At 47.3% G+C, this 22204-nt stretch overlaps 2 protein-coding genes across 2 annotated transcripts; one reads left to right on the top strand and one right to left on the bottom strand.

Moving 5' to 3' along the window:
* The first annotated feature begins 2888 nt into the window (after positions 1-2888).
* On the top strand, positions 2889-21239 carry LOC121270344 (zinc finger protein 271-like). The gene is made up of 3 exons (XM_041175636.1): positions 2889-2926; positions 6899-7708; positions 20367-21239. The coding sequence occupies exons 2-3, from the start codon at positions 7148-7150 to the stop codon at positions 21075-21077; spliced, it is 1272 nt and encodes a 423-aa protein (XP_041031570.1). The 5' UTR covers positions 2889-2926; positions 6899-7147; the 3' UTR covers positions 21078-21239.
* Positions 13681-18216, bottom strand: LOC121270500 (gastrula zinc finger protein XlCGF8.2DB-like). Its single transcript, XM_041175828.1, has 2 exons — positions 17592-18216; positions 13681-16149 (listed from the first exon to the last, which is right to left on the bottom strand). Exon 2 carries the CDS (start codon positions 15867-15869, stop codon positions 14721-14723), a length of 1149 nt encoding a protein of 382 aa, XP_041031762.1. The 5' UTR covers positions 15870-16149; positions 17592-18216; the 3' UTR covers positions 13681-14720.
* Positions 21240-22204: the final 965 nt, after the last annotated feature.

Here is a 22204-nt window from a genome sequence, read left to right as displayed (position 1 = left end):
TTCTGTATACCCTGAAGCGTTAACATACATAGAAATGTACGAAGGGCCGAATGGCCTTCCTCCTGCTCCACCATTCATTATGTTCATGGCTGATCATCCAACTCAATAGCCCTGCTCCAGCTTTTTCCCCATATCCCTTTGATCCCTTTCGCCCCAAAAGCTACACCTAACCCCTTTTTGAAAACATACAGTGTTTTGTTCTCAACTACTTTCTGTGGTAGCGAATTCTACAGGCTCACCGCTCTCCAGATGAAGAAATTTCTCCTCTTCTCAGTCCTAAATGGTCTACCCCGTATCCTCAGACTGTGACCCCCCCCCACCGGTTCTGGACTCCCCCCCGCTATCGGGAACATCCTTCCTGCATCTACCCCTGTCCGGTCCTGTTAGACGCACGAGACACAGGAATCTTCCTGAAACCTCGTAGCGTCAGCACACGGAGAATCAGAGGCGCAGTTATTGTCAATAGTGTTACTCCTTAACCATTTGTTCATGAAGTACTTTTAGGGAATAGATTCAGAACAACCTTGTTTAGATTCGTTAATGCTCTGAAATTAATTTGACAGCTCGGTTCTCGTTCATTCAGACGAGTACGTTTTTTTTTGGCTTATTATGTGATTGTTCATTGAATCAAGTCCGAATGAGAGCTCTTGCAAAATAGCATGAAACTGACGTGTAAAGGGACTTGCTTTGGCAACCCGGGTGGGAGCAGCAGAGCCCCGAGTCTCAGCCGATTAGAGTGAATCAGCAGCAGCTTTCAGTCATGGTGGCCTGGCCATGAGAGGGTCTCTGGGACCACCACCACCACCCCCCCCCCCCCCCCACACCCTCGGGGCAACTCCATGTTACTGTCAGGCTGTTGGGAAGACCAGGCTGCCGAGTGAGTGGAGGACATGGAGGGGCTGCTGAGTGAGTTGGGGGTGGGGAGGGGCAGCCAAGTGAGTTGGTGGGGGGGTGTGGAGGGTCTGCCGAGTGAGTGGGGGGGTGTGGGGCTGGGAGGAGGAGGTGCTGCTAAGTGAGTGGGGGCTGTGGGGCTGGGAGGAGGAGGGGATGCCGAGTGAGTGGGGGGGTGTGGGGCTGGGAGGAGGAGGTGCTGCTAAGTGAGTGGGGGCTGTGGGGCTGGGAGGAGGAGGGGATGCCGAGTGAGTTGGGGGGGTGTGGGGCTGGGAGGATGAGGAGCTGCTGAGTGAGTGGGGTGTGAGGAGGGGATGTCGAGTGAGTGGGGGGGTGTGGAGGTATTGGGAGGAGAGGGGATGTCGAGTGAGTGGGGGGGTGTGGAGGGGCTGGGAGGAGGAGAGGCTGCTGAGTGAGTGGGGGAGAGGGTTTGAAAGGAAGGACATGTGTGTGTCAGTGTGTCGTTGGGGGAGAGGAGCTGATCACAGTGTGTGGGGGGGTGTGGAGGGGTTGGGAGGAGGGGCTGTCGAGTGAGTGGGGGGTGCGGAGGGGTTGGGGGAGGAGGAGGAGGGGCTGCTGAGTGAGTGGGGAGTGTGGAGGGGTTGGGAGGAGGGGCTGTCGAGTGAGTCGGGGGTGTGGGGTTGGGGGGAGGAGGAGGAGGAGGGGCTGTCGAGTGAGTGGGAGGTGTGGAGGGGTTGGGGGGAGGAGGAGGGGATGTCGAGTGAATGGGGGGGTGTGGAGGGGCTGGGAGGAGGAGGGGCTGCTGAGTGAGTGGGGGGCGTGGAGGGGTTGGGGGAGGAGGAGGAGGGGCTGCAGATTGAGTGAGAGGTAGAGAGGGTTTGAAAGGAAGGGCATGTGTGTGTTAGTGTGTCATTGGGGGAGAGGAGCTGATCACAGTGTGTGGGGGGGTTGGGAAGAGGGGCTGTCGTGAGTGGGGGGTGTGGAGGGGTTGGGAGGAGGAGGGGCTGCTGAGCGAGTGGGGGGTGGAGGGGTTGGGAGGAGGAGGGGATGTCGAGTGAGTAAGAGGTGGAGAGGGTTTGAAAGGAAGGACATGTGTGTGTTAGTGTGTCGTTGGGGGAGAGGAGCTGATCACAATGTGTGGTGGGGGGGTTGGTGGATGTGAGTGTGAGGAGCTTCACTAAGCCAGCTTCACCTCCAATTGTATAAAATAATAATTTTACAAAGTACTTTGGAAACACACTTTCATACTGATATGTACGATATGTTGAATTTTAATAATTACACACTGACTGTTACTGAGCTGCTTCATTGTTTTGTTTTTGCTGGCGTCTGGGAATTTTCAAGAGTTTTATCGTACTGATGTTTGTTCATGAAATGTGGGCGTCACTGGAAAGATCAGCATCTGTTGCCCATCCCTAATTGCCCTCGAAGGTGCTAGTGACTTAAAATGGCGACATATCAGAAAATAGCTGGCGACACACTAACATCCTCCTTTACTTCGCTTCACATGTACATAACCCAGCAAGCTCATGTTGTTGTTAGTATGGACTTCATCCTGTATTACAGGCACTAACTGCACTGAATGCTCATCTCACTCTGGTGACTTGATACAAAGGCATTGGTCGCAGTTTTGATGGTAAGAGAAGGTAAACAAAGGGGAAAACTCAGGTTCTACCCACTTGAGGTTGAATAATTCCACCCATTTGAAGCGGCCTAGAATCATTTGCCCTCACAACAGATCATAGAAGGTGCTAGAATTACATGATTCCTTGTCACCAAAATATTTTTCAGACCTTTCTGTCTTCAGCCGCTCTCATCCCTGGTCACTACAGGCAGCAGGCACCAACACCGAGAGCAACAACCCACAGCCACACCTGAGAACCTCTTCATATCTGACACCTGTGGCAGAACCTGCCTCTCACGGATTGGTCTCTTCAGCCATCAGAAAAAAAGTGAACCGAATGATTTGATTCGCTGCACATCCACCATCTTGACATGGATGGAAGGATGTCGACGATGATGGTGATTCCGCTGCAGTGCTGAGCGAGCACTGCCCTGTCAAGAGATATTTCAGGTGAGATCTTTCTGTCGATGGGAATGAAAGATGCATTGATTCGATTTTGAAGAGCTGAGGGAGCTCTGCCCCGAGTCTTGGCCAGTGCTGACCCCTCAATCCGCATCACCGAAGCAGATTTTTCTGGGCCTGGTCATGTTCCTGTCCGCGGGATCTTGCTCTGCATAAATCAGCTGCTGTATTTCCTACATTACAACAGTTGCTGCACTGGAATTTCATTGGCTGCAAAAGGCTGTACAGAAATACAAATCTTTCTGGAACAGGATTTTAATTAGTCTCCCCTTATCCTGGAGGAAACAAACACTCCACCCACTATCTGTTTGAAACCAAGCTGATTTATTTGACATTCATCCAGAATATTAATCTCCAGCCCAGTTATAGGGATCATCAGCAGCAGCAGACACTTTAGACACCCAAGTGTCAAAATGAACGTTGTTCAGTCCTGGAGGTGATTAACCACAGGAATAACAGTGGAATCCAAACCCCCTACAGTCACCTTGTGAACGTCCTGGTGTCTCAGCAGATTGGGCAACACGGTGAATCCCTTCCCACACTCAGAGCAGGTGAATGGCCTCTCCCCAGTGTGGATACACCGACGCATTTTCCGCAGGTTCCACAGTCCCCACATTTCCATGGTTCCTCAGTGGTGTTAGTGTCCTGGTGCCTCTCCAGGTGAAACAATCAGTTGAAGCCTCATCCACACACACGCACACACAACGGCTGTACAGTTTAGTTTCTCCCGGCTGAATGGCGTGATGTTTATTCAGGCTGTGTAACTGGTGAAAGTTCTTTTCACAGTCAGTGCGCTGGAACACTGTCACTCGGGTGTGTGTGTGTGTCCCGGTGCTTCTCCAGTCACACTGAAGTTTGTAATATTTCTTCCATAGACAGAACAGACAAACATTTCTTCCTTGACATTCAAAGGCCGATGATATTCAGGTCCCGCTGACTCAGGTGACTCTGTCAGCTCTTGACACGATGCTTGAGTTTCCCATACGCAAATCCTCCATTCTAATAACCTGGAAAAGGAGTTTACAATAGTCATTCACTATCAGTCCAGGATAGAAATTCAGAAGACAATTCCAGTTTCTGTGGAATTTTTTTTTCCCCTCTCTTGTTTCCCCAAAGCTGTAAATCCCGGCCCCCCACACACACTCCCCTTCCTCCCCGGGCTGAAATCCAAACCCATCTCACCCACCTACACCATTTCTTTCCTCCGCCCCCAGTTTTCTCCTTCCCTCCCTCTCCTTTCCTCTCCTCTCCTCTGCCTGGGTTCACTTTTCCAGCCCGTCTGCAGAGTGAGAGTAAAACCGGAGTCAATTGTTTTTTTCTCCTGGTCACATAGAACCCTGAACACCCCTTCACCCACTCTCCACTGCGTCAACAAGATGGCCGCGCATGCGCTCTCTTCCCCACTGAAACAAGATGGTGGCTGTAACTTGGGCCTGTTTCTGTGTCAAAAAGCCCTGAGGTTGTAAATGCTGGACCTGCAGGTTCTTATGCCATGCTTGAAGCCCACACCGGGCATTACTGACACCTCTCTGCCCACCCGCCAGCTCCAGCGCTCCCTCCACCTCACGGCCACCGCTCAACCGGCTTCACATGCAACAAACAAGCCTGTCTGTCCATCGCCATCACTCGGACTGCGCATGCTCGTGTTCCGCACTGTGCCTGCGCACTGCTGTCCTGCGATGTGGATAAAACATAAGAAATAGGAACAGGAGTAGACCATTTGGCCTCTTGAGCCTGCTCCACCATTCAATAAGATCATGGCTGATCTTCTTGTGCTGCGATTTCCACGTTTCCATCTAACCCCGATAACCTTCGATTCTCTTGCCTAACAAGAATCCATCTACCCCTGCCTTAAAAATATTCAGTGACCCCGCCTCCACCCCCTTCTGAGGCAGAGTGTTCCAAAGTCGCACAACCCCTGAGAGAAAAAATTTCTCCCCACCTCTGTCCTAAAAAGGCGACCCCTAATTTTAAAACAGTGCCCCCTAGTTCTGGACTCGCCCACAAGAGGAAACATCCTTTCGACATCCACCTTGTCAAGGCCTTTCAGGATCTTGTATACTTCAATCAAATCACCTTTCACTCTTCTAAACTCCAGTGGAAACAAGCCCAGTCTGTCCAAACTTTCCTCATAAGACAACCCACTCATTCCAGGTATCAATCTAGTAAACCTCCTTTGAACGACCTCCAATGTATTTACATCCTTCCTTAAATAAGGAGACCAAAACTGCACACAGTACTCAAGGTGCGGTCTCACCAATTCCCTGTGTAACTGAAGCATCCTCACTTTTATGTTCAATCCCTCTCGTAATAAAGGATAGTGTTCCATTAGCCTTCTTAATGTCTTGCTGTACCTGCACATTTTTTGTGACTCATGAACTAGAACACCTAGATCCCTCTGCACCTCAGAATTATGCAGCCGTTCTCCATTTAAGTAATACTCTGCTTTTTTTATTCTTCCTTCCAAAGTGAGCAACTTCACATTTTCCCACATTAAACTCCATTTGCCAGATCTTTGCCCACTCGCTCAACCTATGTGTATATCCATTTGCAAACTCCTCATATCCTCTTCACAACCTACTTTCCTACCTATCTTTGTGTCCTCTGCAAATTTAGCTAGCATGTCTTCACTCCCCTCATCTAAGTCATTGATGTGAATCATAAAAAGTTGAGTCCCCAGCACAGACCCCTGTGGGACGCCACTCGTCACATCCTGCCATTCAGAAAAAGACCCATTTATACATACTCTCTGCTTTCTGCCAGCCAGCCATCCATGCTAATATGTTACCTACTACACCATGCGCTTTTGTTTCCGTAATAATCTTTGATGTGGCACCTTATCAAATGCCTTCTGGAAATCAAAATACAGTATGTCTACAGGGCATTCTCCACGTGGGCAATGCTGGGTCAAACCTCCACACTGAGAGTCCCAATTCTTTTACAATTAATTACTGGGGTGAAGGAAAAAGGGTTAATTCGCCTTAATTTCCGTGCAGGAACACTGAGTGGGCAAGGCTTCAGACCCCTTTTCCAACTCCGCCCTCTGCCCGAGAGAGAAGCCGATTGGTCCATTGGAGGTCACCTGTGTCTCCAGGGGGGGCGGAGCTTTGGCTTTGATCGACCCTGACGCAGGAGGACGCACACGCGGTCGTTCTGGGCCCGGCAGCAGGAGGAGAGAATGTTGTGACTTTCTGTCCTGGGCTGACGGTCTTGGATTTTCCGAACTCCTTTTCCAAGGGGTTACGGAAGGGAGAATTTGCACTCAGGAAAGCAAGCCCATAGGTTTCGTATTTGTGGTTTCTTTTAAGTCCGTCTTGGGAGCAGCTGTTCCCCTTAGTTGGAGGGTCAGTCATGAGGGGACATAAGTTCAAGGTGAGGGGCAGGAGGTTTAGGGGGGGAATGTGAGGAAAAACCTTTTTACCCAGAGGGTGGTGAGGGTCTGGAATGTGCTGCCTGGGTGGGTGGTGGAGGCGGGTTGCCTCACATCCTTTAAAAAGTATCTGAATGAGCACTTGGCACGTCATAACGTTCAAGGCGATGGGCCAAGTGCTGGTAAATCGGATTAGGTAGGTAGGTCAGGTGTTTCTCACCTGTCGGTGCAGACTCGATGGGCCAAAGGGCCTCTCCTGCACCGTGAGATTCTGTGACATGTGCATCGCTGGCAAGACTGGCATTTGTTCCCTGTTCCTCATTGCCTTTGAGAAGGTGATGCTGAGACACCGTCTTGACCTGCTGCGGGTACTTTGGTGTAGGTACACCCACCGTCTGCTGCTTTCCCCTGCGTTTTTACAGCTGAGTGGCTTGTTAGGTCATTTCAGAGGGCAGTAAAAATCAAGCCCATCGCTGTGGATGTCTGGGGAAACGAAAGAAGAAAGAATGTTCCGTCAGAACCAGCGTGGTCTGTTCTGAATACCTATCCTGTATTTACAAGGGCTCGGTTTTGTACATTTCTTTTGCAAGGTGTTTTAGAAGGACAGGATTTACAGGAAAGGGTCACAAACCAAATTACCAAGACACACACACCTGAGTGAGAGTGTTCCAATGCACTGACGGTGCAAAGAACATGAACCAGTTACACAGCCTGGAGAAACATCACAACATTCACAGCGGGGAGAAACTGGACACATGTTCTGAGTGTAAGTGAGTCTTCAACTGATCATCCAACCTGGAGAGACACTCGGACACCTCCATCATGGAGAAACCGTGGAAATGTGGGGACTGTGGAAAGGGATTCACTTGCCCATCCCAGCTGGAAGCTCATCGACGGACTCACACTGGGAGAGACCGTACACCTGTTCCGTGTGTGGGAAAGGATTCACTCTGATGTCCAGCCTTCAGTTACACCAGCGAGTTCACACTGACGAGAGGCCTTTTAAATGCTCTGACTGTGGGAAAGGTTTTAAAATCTCACCTGATCTAATTAAACACCAGCTTGTTCACACTGACGAGAGACCATTCAGTTATCCTCAATGTGAGAAGAGATTCAGACAGTCGCCTCACCTCATTCAACACCAGCGAGCTCACACTGGGGAGAGGCCATACACCTGCTCCGTGTGTGGGAAGGGATTCATTTCATCATCCAACCTGGTGACACATCAACGGGTTCACACAGGGGAGAAGATATTCACCTGCTCTGTGTGTAGGAAGGGGTTTTCTCAGTCATCGAACCTGCTGAGACACCAGCAAGTTCACACTGGGGAGAGGCCGTTCACCTGCTCTGTGTGTGGGAAGAGATTTGCTCGATCATCTCACTTGCTGACACACCAGCGAGTTCACAAGTGACTGCAGGATTTGGATTCTGCTGTTAATCACACCCTTTGTTTCTGCTGATGTAAATAACCCCTATAACTGGGCCGGAGTTTAATATTTACCAAATATCCGTCACACGTATCAGCTTTGGTGGAAGCAGGCTGCATGTTATAAAACCATAAGAATTAGACGCAGGAGTAAACCGCATGGCCCATCGATGCTGCTTCACCATTCAATACGATTGTGGGTGATCTTTGGTTTCATCTCCACATTCCCACCTGCTCTGGATTTCCCTTGAGTCCTCAAGAGACAAATGTCTGCCTATCTCGGGCTTAAATATATTCAACGATGGAACACCTGCAACCCACTGGGCTAGGAAATTCCAAAGATTCACATTGGAGCATAGGACTTAGGAGCAGCAGTCGGCCATTTGACCCTTCGAGCCTGCTCCTCCATTCAATAAGGTCATGGTTGGTTTGATTGTGACCTCAACTCCACTTTCCTGTCTGCGCTCACCTTGACGCCCTTGTCTACCAGACACCCGTCTAATTCTGCCTTGAATAAATTCAGTGACCCAGCCTCCAATGTTTCCTGGGGAAGAGAATTTCACAGACCCTCTGAGAGAAGCTTTCCCCCCCTCGTATCAGTCTTAAAAAGGAGACCTCTGATTGTTCCACTGTGTCCCCCAGTTCTAGTCTCCCCCAAAAGTGCAAACATTCTCAAGTCCTCTCAGAGTCTTGTATGTTTCAATAAGGTCACCTCTTATTCTTCTAAACTCCAATGAATATAGGCCTTGTTCAACCTTTCTTCATTAAATCAGCCCTTCATCCCAGGAATGAGTGAGTGAACCTTCTGATAACTGCTTCCAACATAATTATCTTTTTTTGCAAAAAAGGAAACCAAAGCTGTACACAGTATTTCAGATGTGGTCTCACCAAGGCCCTGCACAGCTGCAGTAAAACTTCCCTACTCTTATATTTGCCAGAAAACTGTCATATTTTTCCCATATTGCCGTGGGGCACTGTAAAGTAGGTTTATGGCTGTGTGTTGGATGGGCCTGTCTGTGTGGCTAATTTAATTAAATTAGAGTCAGATAGCCTGCAAGGTTGAAAGCATCAAAAGAATTAGGTGTAAAGCAGACTTTTGAAATGGAGATGGATAAGCTAAGATGAGGATTAGGAACATAGGAACAGGAGAGGGCCATTCAGCCTGGCAAGCCTGCTCTGTCATTCAATATGATCATGGCTGATTGAACACCTCAATGCCTTTTACCTACACTATTCCCAAAACCCTTTACATTATTATTAATCAGAAACCTATCAATCTTTACTTTAAACACACTCAATAACTGAGCTTCCACAGCCCTCTGGGGTAGAGAATTCCAAAGATTCACAACCCTCTGAGTAAAGAAATTTCTCCTCATCTCAGTCTTGAGTGGCCTCTCCCTTATTTTGGAATTGTGTCCCCTGGTTCTAGACTCCCCAGCCAAGGGAAACATCTTACCTGCACCGACCCTGCCTATTCCTTTTAAGTGTTTTGTAGATTTCAATGAGATCACCTCTCATTCTTTGAAATTCTAGAGAATACAGGCCCAGTTTCCCCAATCCCTCTTCATAAGACAGTCCCGCCATCTCCGGAACAAGTCTGGTGAACCATCGTTGCACTCCTCTATGGCAATAATATCCTTTATGAGGTAAGGGGACCAAAACTGCACACATTACTCCAGGTGCTGTCTAACCAAGTTTTTGTACAATTGAAGCAAGACTTCAGTCCTCCTGTACTCAAATCCTCTTGTGATGAAGGCCAACATACCATTAACTTCCTAACTGCCTGCTGCACCTGCATGTTAGCTTTCAGTGACCTATGGCCACCCAGGTCCCTTTGTACACCTATACTTTCTAATCTCTTACCATTTAGGAAATACTCTGCACATCTGTTCCCTCTGCCAAAGTGGATAACCTCATGTTTTTCCACGTTATATTCATTATGTTCCACAGTTGAGGTGTGAATGAAATTTGCATTTTTAGATAAGTGAAGGGATTGTTTGATTTTCAAAGGGGTGGTAGGATGTTTACAACAAGCAAGATAAATGGAGCAAGGTTATTACTTGTATTTTTTCCCAAAAGGGAAAAAAGCCACATTGACAACATGAAAGGTTTTTATATTATGGGAAAAGTAATTTTCCAAACACATGTAGAACAATGGGATTTTACACATTAAAGAGAGAGAAACATATATAAAGAAGGATGAAAGGCTATTTAGGGGGGAGGCCATGTAAAATCTTGACAGACTGGTAGAAGCCCTAGCTACTGTACAGGAAGAAGCGCTGTTCCAGTTGTGTTAAAAGCCCTTAGAATTCCACTGTTGAGTGGGTGCTATGGTAACCTTGCTGGATTGCTTACTTAAATTTAAAATCTATTTTGGACTGTTGCCTTAAATGGAGTGTATAGTTGGGAGTCAGGTTAATTAAGAACTTTTGGAACTGTCAAGACTAAATAACCGTGTAACGTGTGTTTACCTTTTTTTCTTTTGTTACTAAATGTTTTAATTGAATTTTAAAATTTCTAAAGGCGTCAGTGGCCTCAGTTCTTCTGAATTCAGTGCATAAGCCTTCTCGAAATAAAAGCAAATGACAAAACTGTTGTGATAGCTTGGCCAAGGTTCCCTTATGGATTTTGTCTGCCTGGCACATATCACCTGCCACGTCCCAACATATTCCATTCCTCTTGCAATAAGTGCCAACATTCTGCCTGCCTTCTTAATCACTTGCTGTACCTACATGCCAACTTCTTGTGATTCACGTACCAGGACGCCCAGATCCCTGTGTACCACCGAGTTCCGCTTTTCCGTTCTTCCTGCCGAAATGAACAAGTTCACATTTGCCCACGTTATACTCCCATCTACCAAATTTTTGCTCGCTCACTTAACCTGTCTATCTCCCTTTCAGACTTTCTGCCTCCTCTTGACGACTTATCTCGGGTGTTACTGGCAAATTTAGCTACCCTACATTTGGTCTGTTCACCCAGGTCGTTGATATAGATTGTAAATAGTTGAGGCCCCCAGCACTGACCCCTGTGGAACTCCATTGGTTGCAGCTTGGATGTCTCTGAGAAAGTAAATTTTTCCTCATCTCAGTTCCTTATCCTGAGACTATGCCCTCTTGCCCTAGATTCCCCACAGCCAGAGGAAGCGTCCTCTTAGTATCTACCCTGTCAAGCCCATTCAGAATCTTGTACATTTCAGTGAACTCACATCTCACTCTTCTGAACTCCAGAGAATATAGGCCCCTCATCGTAAGACCCTCTCAAGTCAGGAACCAATTGAACCATCTCCAATGCAAGTACACCCTTCCTTAAGTCATCTTTCAGTTCTCTGTCCAGAGCCAGGTCTGAGACACAGCACTGTGATCTCTACCATGCGCAGGGCAATGAAGCAGGTCCCAAACCCACCCCAGCTAGAATAGGGAGCAAACCACAAGCTGTTGGGCACCAACCCTGATCCCCACGGACCACCAACTGGCCCCCTAAGGGGTCCGAGTCCGAGTTGCTACGGCAACATACATTTTTACATGGCGTGTTTTCGTACGGAGCCATGAACAAGTAACGGAAGAAGCTTCGATTTTCTTTCTACCAAAGGCTGACCAGGAATCTCTCCCCCCTCTACCCACCTGCGATTAGTGTGTCTTGGGAGGGTTTACAGGCTGATACTCGAGCTGTTTGGCTGCGTGATGAATGCTGTTGCTGTGGCCAAGCCCTGAAGTGGGACTTGAACCCGGAGCTAGCGGCTCAGAGACAGGGATGTTACCCACTGCAACACAAGACCTCCTCCTTCCTTAAATATGGAGACCAGAACTGCACTCCGTGCTCCAGTTGACCTCTCAAATTCTCCATGTTAAAGGAAAGCGATTGATTGACGTTCCGCTTTTGGATCTTTTCCCCTCTCTAACTCTAGATTATTTCAGTTCTCATTCCTTTGGTTACTCTCATGGACAAGTCCCAGCTCCCCCTCCCTTCCAGAGTGTCTCTCCTAACCTTGGTATCCAGGGAAGGTATCGGTAACACTCCCGGGATGACGAAACGCAAAACCCAGTCTGTTAATTACTTTCAGCTCCTGGGCGTGGTGTGTGTCGCACAGCATCTCTCCCAACTTCGATATGTGAATGGAGCATCAGGTCTGTAAACCTGGCTTAAATTGAAACCCACTCAGCGAATGTATCGGAGAGTAGCCTACAGGCTGAGGAGACTCTGTTAAACTGTCAGTGTGCTCCTGTACTGCTCTGTATTTAACAGGACCCTGCAGGTAGATGACTGTTAAACTGTCAGTGTGCTCCTGTACTGCTCTGTATTGAACAGGAGCCTGCAGGTAGATGACAATCTGTTAAACTGTCAGTGTGCTCCTGTACTGCTCTGTATTGAACAGGAGCCTGCAGGTAGATGACAATCTGTTAAACTGTCAATGTGCTCCTGTACTGCTCTGTATTGAACAGGAGCCTGCAGGCTGAAGAGATTCTGTTAAACTGTCAGTGTGCTCCTGTACTGCTCTGTATTTAACAGGAGCCTGCAGGTAGATGACAATCTGTTAAACTGTCAGTGTGTTCCTGTACTGCTCAGTGTTTCACAGGAGCCTGCAGGTAGATGACAATCTGTTAAACTGTCAGTGTGTTCCTGTACTGCTCTGTATTTAACAGGAGCCTGCAGGTAGATAAGAATCTGTTAAACTGTTAGTGTGCTCCTGTACTGCTCTGTATTTAACAGGAGCCTGCAGGCTGATGAGAATCTGTTAAACTGTCAGTGAGCTCCTGTACTGCTCTGTATTTAACAGGAGCCTGCAGGTAGACGACAATCTCTTAAACTGTCAGTGTACTCCTGTACTGCTCTGTATTTAACAGGTGCCTGCAGGTAGATGACAATCTGTTAAACTGTCAGTGTACTCCTGTACTGCTCTGTATTTAACAGGTGCCTGCAGGTAGATGACAATCTGTTAAACTGTCAGTGTGCTCCTGTACTACTCTGTATTTAATGGGAGCCTGTGATCTAATAAGACTCTGTTAAACTGTCATTGTGTCCCTGTACTGCTCTGTATTTAACAGGAGCCTGCAGGCTGATGGGACTTTGTTAAACTGTCAGTGTGCTCCTGTACTGCTCTGTATTTAACAGGAGCCCTCAGGCTGAGGAGACTCTGTTAAACTGTCAGTGTGTTCCTGTACTGCTCTGTATTGAACAGGAGCCCGCAGGCTGAGGAGACTCTGTTAAACTGTCAGTGTGCTCCTGTTCTGCTCTGTATTTAACAGGAGCCTGCAGGTAGATTACAATCTGTTAAACTGTCAGTATGCTCCTGTACTGCTCTGTATTTAACAGGAGCCTGCAGGTAGATGACAATCTGTTAAACTGTCAGTGTGCTCCTGTACTGCTCTGTATTTAACAGGAGGCTGCAGGCTGAGGAGACTCTGTAACTGTCTGTGTGCTCCTGTACTACTCTGACTTCAACAGGAGCCTGCAGGCTTATGACTGTTAAACTGTCAGTGTGTTCCTGTACTGCTCTGTATTTAACAGGAGCCTGCAGGCTGATAACTGTTAAAACTGTCAGTGTGTTCCTGTACTGCTCTAAATTTTGCCTGTAATGGAAAATGCCTGAACCTTTGTCCCAGTGGAACCTTTGCTGTTATGAAATGTGGGTGAATATTAATGAGCCTCACATACTTGCCCATGTCTGCTGCAATTGTGTAGAAAGGGGATGTGTAAAGAGCTGGTCCTGTATGGAGATGTGAACCAAGGAAACGGTATCTGTGTGTGATAGTGACACAGCCTTGTGCTCACACTCAGAACAATGCACAGATATCCTTGTGGTTGTAGTTTGAGCAGAATCAGTTCACGGATGTAGTGAACAAGTTAAATATAAATATCTCCAACGTTGCTGCAACTGTTTAGATCAGAGCTGGGGAAAAGGGAGCACTGAATCCACTGTATTATCTCTGTTCTCTGGATCGGGTAATATTTCATTTAATATAACGGTATTTTATTCAAGAAACATATTCACAGCCCAAAGGATGAATTGCAGTGTCACCTACATCAAATAATTCATAAAATGTCATCTATAGACTACATAATCAAATTCAAAACATGAAAACATGTGACAATCATGTACTAACAATAATAGACAAATTCAGCAGGCAACAGGGAAGTGGTGAAATTGATATTTAAAAGAAGGAATATTGAATTAAAATTATATTAAAGTTACACACCAATCCACGATTCCTATATTACAGGCTCTGAAGTATATAAAATGATGACATTTATAAGTACATCATTGAAGACCGGAACCATGTAAGGAATTACTCTGTCCGTATGATTGCAGAGCTGTTAATAAAGTCAGGAAAAGACAATCTGTTGTTGTGAGCTTGATTATCTGGTGTCCGAAACCACAAGATTTAATATATCAAGTCAGCAAGATGAACAAGGAAATATGTCACAGCCCAATATCCCAGCTCGATATTCACAGGAGAAAGTCTGTTATTGAACACCTTGAGTGGTCAGAATAGAGAAAAATCCTAACTGTAAGAAACCCTCCAATCATTGTAAATATCTTTCAAATGTTGACAGATTCCAACTGTCAGTTTCGATTATATTGAAGTTAATGGAAGGTGAGAGAGGTTAAAGGTTCCATATAGAAATGAAACCTCTTGTTGTTATTGCCTTACATTGGTAGACTCAAGAATGTCACACAAACATTTTAAATCCTCGTACCATAATTATCACAATCATTTCCAGACTGGAAACATAAACCTGCCAGTTCACTTTCAGTCAGGAGCAGATCACAGTTTTACACCAATCTCTGATTTGACAGCACGTTTCCAACATTCACCATTGTTCATCCTGACTCTAAACCCAGTTGTAAAGGAGCCTTCTGTTCTGTATCTAGGAGCTCTGAACCATGGAAGAGAGCGGCTGTGATTTTTTACACACCTCAGGATTCACCCACATGTTCAGTCCTGGCTGTGGCTAACAGCAGCAATAACACAATCCAACTCCAGCAGTCACTTGTGAACTTGCTGGTGTCTCAGCAGGTGGGATGACCGAGTGAATCCCTTCCCACACACGGAGCAGGTGAATGGCCTCACCCCCCTATGAACCTGCTGATGCGTCAGAAGGTGGGATGACTGAGTGAATCCCTTCCCACACATGGAGCAGGTGAATGGTCTCTCCCCGGTGTGAACTCGCTGGTGTACCAGTAGGTTTGATGACTGAGTAAATCCCTTTGCGCACACTGGGCAGGTGAACGGTCTCTCCCCAGTGTGAACTTGCTGGTGCATCAGAAGCTGGTATGACTGAGCGAATCCCTTACCACACTCAGAGCAGGTGAATGGCCTCTCCCCAGTGTGAACTTGCTTGTGTGTCAGAAGGTGGGATGACTGACTGAATCCCTTCCCACACTCGGAGCAGATAAATGGCCTCTCCCCAGTATGAACTCGCTGGTGTGTCAGAAGGTGGTGTGACTGAGTGAATCCCTTCCCACAGTCAGAGCAAGTGAACGGTCTCTCTCCAGCGTGAACTCGCTGGTGTGTCAGAAGGTGGGATAACTGAGTGAATCCACTCCCACAGTCAGAGCAGGTGTATGGCCTCTCCCCAGTGTGAACTCGCTGGTGTGTCAGAAGGTTGTGTGAATGTGTGAATCCCTTCCCACAGTCAGAGCAGATGAACGGCCTCTCCCCTGTGTGAACTTGCTGGTGCCTCAGAAGGTGGTGTGACTGAACGAATTCCTTCCCACAGTCAGAGCAGGTGAACAGTCTCTCCCCAGTGTGAACTCGCTGGTGTACTCGCAGATACTTCTTGCTTTTAAAGCTCTTCTCACAGTCAGAACATTTAAAAGGTCTCTGATTGCCGTGAACAAGTTGATGTTCAGTGAGGTGGGATGACTGAGTGAATCCCTTCCCACACACAGAGCAGGTGAATGGCCTCTCCTCAGTGTGAACTTTCTCATGCACCAGTAGCTCAGATGATTCAGCAAATTCCTGCCTACACACAGAACACCTGAACGGCCTCTCCCCAGTGTGAACTCGCTGGTCTGTCAATGCACTGGATAACTGAGTAAGTCCATTCCCACACATGGACCGGGTGAATGGTCTCTCCGCAGTCTGACTGCGTTGATCAGTTCCCAGCTGAAGGAGGCCATTCAGTCCATCCATTGTGTCTGCACCGGATCTCCAAATGAGCGTTATGACTTAGTGCCATTCTCCTGCCTTTTGCCCATAACCCTGCGCATTGTTTCTATTTAAATAACCATCCCATGCCCTCTTGAATGCCTCGATTGAACCTGCCTCCGCCACGCTTCCAGGCAGTGCATTCCAGACCCGAACCACTCGCTGTGATGATATTCAGGTCTTGATGAATTGAGTGGCCGTGTCAGATCTTGGCAGGATATTTGTTATGATTTTTCTCGCCTGGAACTCCTCCCCTTGTAACCCCCTGTAAAAGCAGTTTACAGAAATTATAAGCAAAATACTGTGGGTCCTGGAAATCTGAAATAAAAGCAGAAAACGCTGGAAAAGCTCAGCAGGTCGGCTGGCATCTATGGAGAGAGAAAAACAGAGTTGACATTTCAAGTCCGTATGACTATTCTCAGAGCTTCTTCTGAAGAAGTCAAATGGACTCAAAGAAAATAGGAGCAGGAGTAGGCCATTCGGCCCTTCAAGCCTGTTCCACCATTCATTATGATCGTGGCTGATCATCCAACTCAATAGCCTGCTCCCGCTTTCTCCCCGTACCCTTTGATCCCTTTCATCCCAAGAGTTATATCTAACTTCTTCTTGAAAACATACAATGTTTTGGTCTCAACTACTTTCTGTGGTAACGAATTCCACAGGTTTGCCACTCTCTGGGTGAAGAAGTTTCTCCTCATCTCAGTCCTAAATGGTCTATCCCATATCCGCAGACTGTGACCTGTGGTTCTGGACTTCCCCCACCATCAGGTACATCCTTCCTGCATCTACCCTGTTTAGTCCTGTTAGAATTTTATAGGTTTCTATGGGATCCCCCCTCATTCTCCTGAACTCCAACGAATATAATCCTAATCGACTCAATCTCTCCTCACATGCCAGTGCCAGGAATCAGTCTGGTAAACCTGCACTGCACTCCCTCTATAGCAAGAACATCCGTCCTCAGATAGGGAGACCAAAACTGCGCACAATGTTCCAATGGTGGTCTCACCAAGGCCCTTTATAATTGCAGCAAGACATCCCTGCTCCTGTACTCGAATCCTCTGGCTATGAAGGCCAACATACCATTTGCCTTCTTTACCGCCTGCTGCTTCATGCTTACCTTTGGCGACTGGTGTACGAGGACACCCAGGTCTCTTTCTACATTCCCCTCTCAATTTATAGCCCTTCAGATAATAATCTGCCTTCCTGTTTCTGCTACCAAAGTGGATAACCTCTCATTTATCTACATTATACTGCATCTGCCATGCATTTGCCCACTCACTCAGCTTGTCCAAATCACACTGACTCGAATCGTTGACTCTGTTTTTCTCTCTTCACGGATGCTGCCAGACATTTTCCAGCATTTCCTGTTTTTATTTTTACAGAAGTTATCAGTGTCAGTACAGGATAGAAACTCAGAACAGCCAATTCTGATTTCTATGGAACATTTTTCCCCTTTCATTCCCCCAAATCTATAAATCTCTGTCCCACACACTCCTCTCCCTCTCTGCTCATTGTTCCAGATTCAGTGTCCAGTCTCCTACTTATTCTTTTCTCTCCAGATTCTCTCTCCTCCTGTCCTTAAACTGGTGACTCAGGCTGTGGATCCATTCCACTCCTTCATTCTAATTCCACCAAATACTTTGGCTCAAAATAACAAATTATCTTTCATGCATCTATCAGTAATTTTAATTAAACAGAAACAACCACCTTTTCCCAACTGGGCCTTTGGTTCAGGTTGAGGCCCGAGAGGATCCGGAAACGGCTGATTGTTCTTTCAGACCAATAGGAAGAGAGGGATCGGGGCTGGAGGGACCGAACGTGAGCGGTTTGTCCTCCAACCAATCGGGGTGAACGAGGAGGCGAGGCTGGAGGACCGAACGTGAGCGGTTTGTCCTCCAACCAATCGGGGTGAACGAGGGGGCGGGGCTGGAGGACCGAACGGGGGCAGCGGGTCCTCCAGCCCCGCCCACTCCCACTCCGATTGGCCGGAGGACCGAACAAGGGCTCGCCGGTCCTCCCGCCAATCGGATTGAACGAAGGGCGGTTTGGTTGCCCTCTCTTCCGCGACGCCAGCCCCTGCGCAGGCGTGGTGCGGGGTTGTGGTTGGAGCATGCGCGGTGTAGGTGCCAGAATCGGACGGAAGCAGTGGTGTGGAATCCGCGGGGGGTGAGAAATATGCCCGGACAGGCGAGGGATAGAAGCGGGCGCACGGACAAGGAGGTTTCACAAACACCTAATGTGGGCTTCAAGCTCCGAATACGAAGCCATCGGTTGCGCGTTTTCATGAAGCTGCTGCGGGGTTTCTGATGACAGACCCCCGGACACCGCCGCCATTTTGATTAGCGGATGCAGCGGTGCGCATGCGCAGTCATCCCTGTCCCTGTCAGCAGGAGGAGAGAATGTTTTGCATTTCTATCTTGGACTGACGGGATGGGATTTTGGAAGCTCCTTTTACAGGGGTTTAGAAGGGGAGGATTTACACGTAGCAAACTCAAACCTAGAGAAATGTTTGTCTCTTCTCAATTTCTATCCTGGATTGAAAGTGATGAGTTTTGTAAACCAAAACAAATACACCTGTTATGAAAGATTAAACAGGCTGGGGCTTTTTTTTTAGGAAAAAGGGAGAGTTAGCAGTGAGCTGATAGGGGTCTTTACAATGATCAATGGGTTGGACGGGGTAGGGTTGGAGAGAATGTTTCCATCTGAAACTCAGAGAGCGGTTACAATGCAGAACTCAGGAAACCGCTGAGGGAAAAAGATGTGATAATTTCTAAAGGAAACGAGATGAGTACGTGAGGGAAAAGGGAACTAGAAAGATAAGCTGAAAGGCTGAGATGAGGTGCACGGAATGGGAGGAGAGGTGTGTGGCGTATAAAAGCCAGCAACGTCGTTGGACAGAATGGCCTTTTTTTTTTTGAATATCCGAGTATTTCAATTTTAACTCCATTTACAGGGTATTTAAAGGGTTGGATTTGCAGGTAGGAAATTCAAACCAAACACCATGTCAAGATCTGATAGAGTCACTCCATTCATCGGCCTTTGAATATGGAAGGAGAAATGTTTTGTCTGTTCTGATTGTGAGAAAAGATTTTAAGCAATGTTATGACTGGAATATCACCGAGAAACACAAACACACACACACACACACACGAGTGCGAGTGTTCCAGTGCACTGGCTGGAAAGAGTTTTAACCAGTTACAAAACCTAAGAAAATAGCACACTGTGCAGCTGGGAGCGATTGTACATGTGTTCTGTGTGCAGATCCAACCTGAACAGTCATTAATTTGTTGCAAACACTTTGCACATTTGGATCCGGCACCTTCTGCTTCGATATTTTTCTAATTCTTCCTGATGTCACCTTTGTCACTAATGCCCTATTCGCTTTGTTACTCTCGCTCTCTCTTCCTGAGCCACTCTGCTTATTTTTACCAAAATGCTGCAGAGCTCTGTAACCTTGACATTTCCCTTTCTGCTTTCCCGAATCTTCCCATCCTGCCTGAGCATCCTGGGTGTCAGGTTTTCGAACAGCTTCACACACTCCCAGGCTACAGGTGATGTTTACAGCCTAGAGGAGTCCATGGGCCATGTACATATTCAGTATGAGAGGTTGCAGCCCCTGTATAGTTACCTGAAGGGGCTACTGCTCAACTTTTAGTTACATTTCAGCCCCAGTCTCCTAATCTTTGTCTGCCCAATGTGGAAGCGGGTACGTAGGTTGGTATATCTTCTCCTGGACCTGCTCTCGGGCCTGGTTGAAACAGCAAATTGTAGATTTGGGATGGGTGGGACACATGGGGTTTGGTGGGGGGGGGGTTATTCTGACCGCTGGCCTCCCTCCCATGGTCTTATCCGTGTCTGGGTGGCTCTGGAGAGGGAGCATGTGGTGTCCACCCGTACGGTTGATGCCTTCCACCACCAATGGGTACCTCAGGGTACAGAGTGTCTCACAGACACTGGAAACAACATTCTGGTTTAGTTAGGAAGGTTCTCTAAACTCTTGTTTGGACTTTGATGCTGATTTTGGCTTCTTTCAGTTTGACTGGATGACGTGTTTGGGGAAAACAAGAGAGTTGAAAGAATGTTCCATAGAAACTAGAATTGTCCATTCTGAATTTCTATCCTGTTCTTGCTGAACTTTGTAAACTCCTCTTACAGGATATTAGAAGACAAGGATTTACGGACCGGGAACTCAAACCAAACATCATAATCAGTATCTGATCGAGATACTTGATTCATCAGAACCTGAATATCATCGGCCTTTGAATGTGGAAGGAGGAACATTTGCCTGTTCTGTCTGTGGGAAAAGATTTCAAACATCAGTGTGACTGGAAAATCACCGAGACACACACACCCAAGTGAGAGTGGTCCAGTGAACTGACTGTGGAAAGAGCTTTCACCAGTTACACAGCCTGAAAAAAAATCACACCATTCACAGCGGGGAGAAACCGCACACTTGTTCTATGTGAAAGAGCCTTCAACTGATTGTCCAACCTGGAGAGAAGCAATGACACCCACACCATGGAGAAACCATGGAAATGTGGGGACTGTGGGAAGGGATTCAATTATCCGTACCAGCTGGAAATCCATCGACGCAGTCACACCGGGGAGAGGCCGTTCACCTGCTCCATCTGTGGGAAGGGATTCGCAGAGACATCCAAGCTCCATATCCACATGCGAGTTCACACCGGGGAGAGGCCATTCCCCTGCTCGGTGTGTGGGAAGGAATTCGCACAGTTATCTAGTCTGCTGACACACCAACGTGTTCACACTGATAAGAGACCTTTCAAATGTTCGGAATGTGAGAAGAGTTTCAAAAGCAGAAGTGAGGTGGTCACACACCAGCGCACACACACCGGGGAGAGGCCGTTCACCTGCTCCGAGTGTGGGAAGGGATTCACACAGTCATCCACCCTGCGGAAACACCAGAGAACTCACACCGGGGAGAGGCCGTTCACCTGCTCAGTGTGTGGGAAGGGATTCGCTCAGTCATCCAGTCTGGTGGAGCACCAAAGAGTTCACACTGGGGAGAGACCGTTCATCTGCTCCGTGTGTGGGAAGGGATTCACCCATTCTTTCAACTTGCTGAGACACCAGCGAGTTCACACTGGGGAGAGACCGTTCACCTGCTCTGTGTGCGGGAAAGAGTTCACTCGTTCATCCAACTTTGTGACTCACCAGCGAATTCACAAGTGACTTCAGGTGCTGGTTTCTGCTGTTATTGCTGTTGTTAATCATCCAAACTGAACTGCGTTTGTTCAGACCATTGGAGTTTATTTTTCTGATGTTCGTAGCCCAATAACTGAGCCGGTGTTTAATATTCAGGATAAATGTCAAATGAATTTGATTTGTTTTAAACACGTTGTTGTTGATTTTTGTCTTTCCCACCTGAGTGTTTAACATCACCAGGCTGGAGCTCAGAAAGGACAATCTTGGGGAGGATCATACGGCAGGAACAGAACTTCAGCCTAGACACAGCCCTTCAGGGTCACACTGAGAGGGACAAATGGCACTTTGGTCTTTCTCATCTCTCTTCACTGACAGCAAAGTCAGTGGATTAATCCTGAAGGATTTTCCACTCAAGCTAAATGTTTTCAAAGCTAAGTTTTCAATCTGCTCTGGCAGGATTTAAGCCTCACATCTCCAGGGTCTGGATTACTGATCCAGTAACATAACCACGAGGCTACCATACCCTAATTTATTTGGAGATCAAATGTCTGTTGTTTAATTGTAGCAGCAGTTAACAAGCTCCTGTAAACTCCTCCTCATTTAATTACAGACTTTAATCAATTTATTTCTCAGAAGGTTTATTTTAAACAAAAAAAAACCTGCCTTAAAATGATAGATTTGAGACTGCCACACAAACATGTTAACCCATCACAGAATAATTACCGCAGTCATTTTCAGACTGGAAACTTAAACCTGCCGTTTCGTTCTCAGTCAGGAACAGATCACAGTTTTACACCAATCTCTGCTTTGACAGCACGTTTCCAGCATTCACTGTTGTTCTTCCTGACTCTAAACTCAGTTGGGAAGGAGCCTTCTGTTCCGTGTCTAGGAGCTCTGAAACATTGAAGAGAGTGGCTGGGACACATTTCTGAATCCTGAAATGTTTTGTCTCCTTTGGTTGGGTGTCAGTTTTTGACTGATTACACTCGTGTGCGACACATTGGAACATTAAAGGTGCTATGTAAAAACAAGTTGTTGTTGATGTGCTCCCATTGGCCTCAGTGTTACCAGACAGAATCAGCCAGGGACGATGGCTATGCTGCTCTGCATGGTTGAAATGCTGGCACCTCATCCTGTAGGATCACAATCCCAGA

Source organism: Carcharodon carcharias, chromosome 27 (genome assembly GCF_017639515.1).
Source record: "Carcharodon carcharias isolate sCarCar2 chromosome 27, sCarCar2.pri, whole genome shotgun sequence".
Taxonomy (NCBI): Eukaryota; Metazoa; Chordata; class Chondrichthyes; order Lamniformes; family Lamnidae; genus Carcharodon; species Carcharodon carcharias.
The sequence above is the reverse complement of the archived record's forward strand: the minus strand, read 5'-3'. Positions and strand labels throughout refer to the sequence as shown.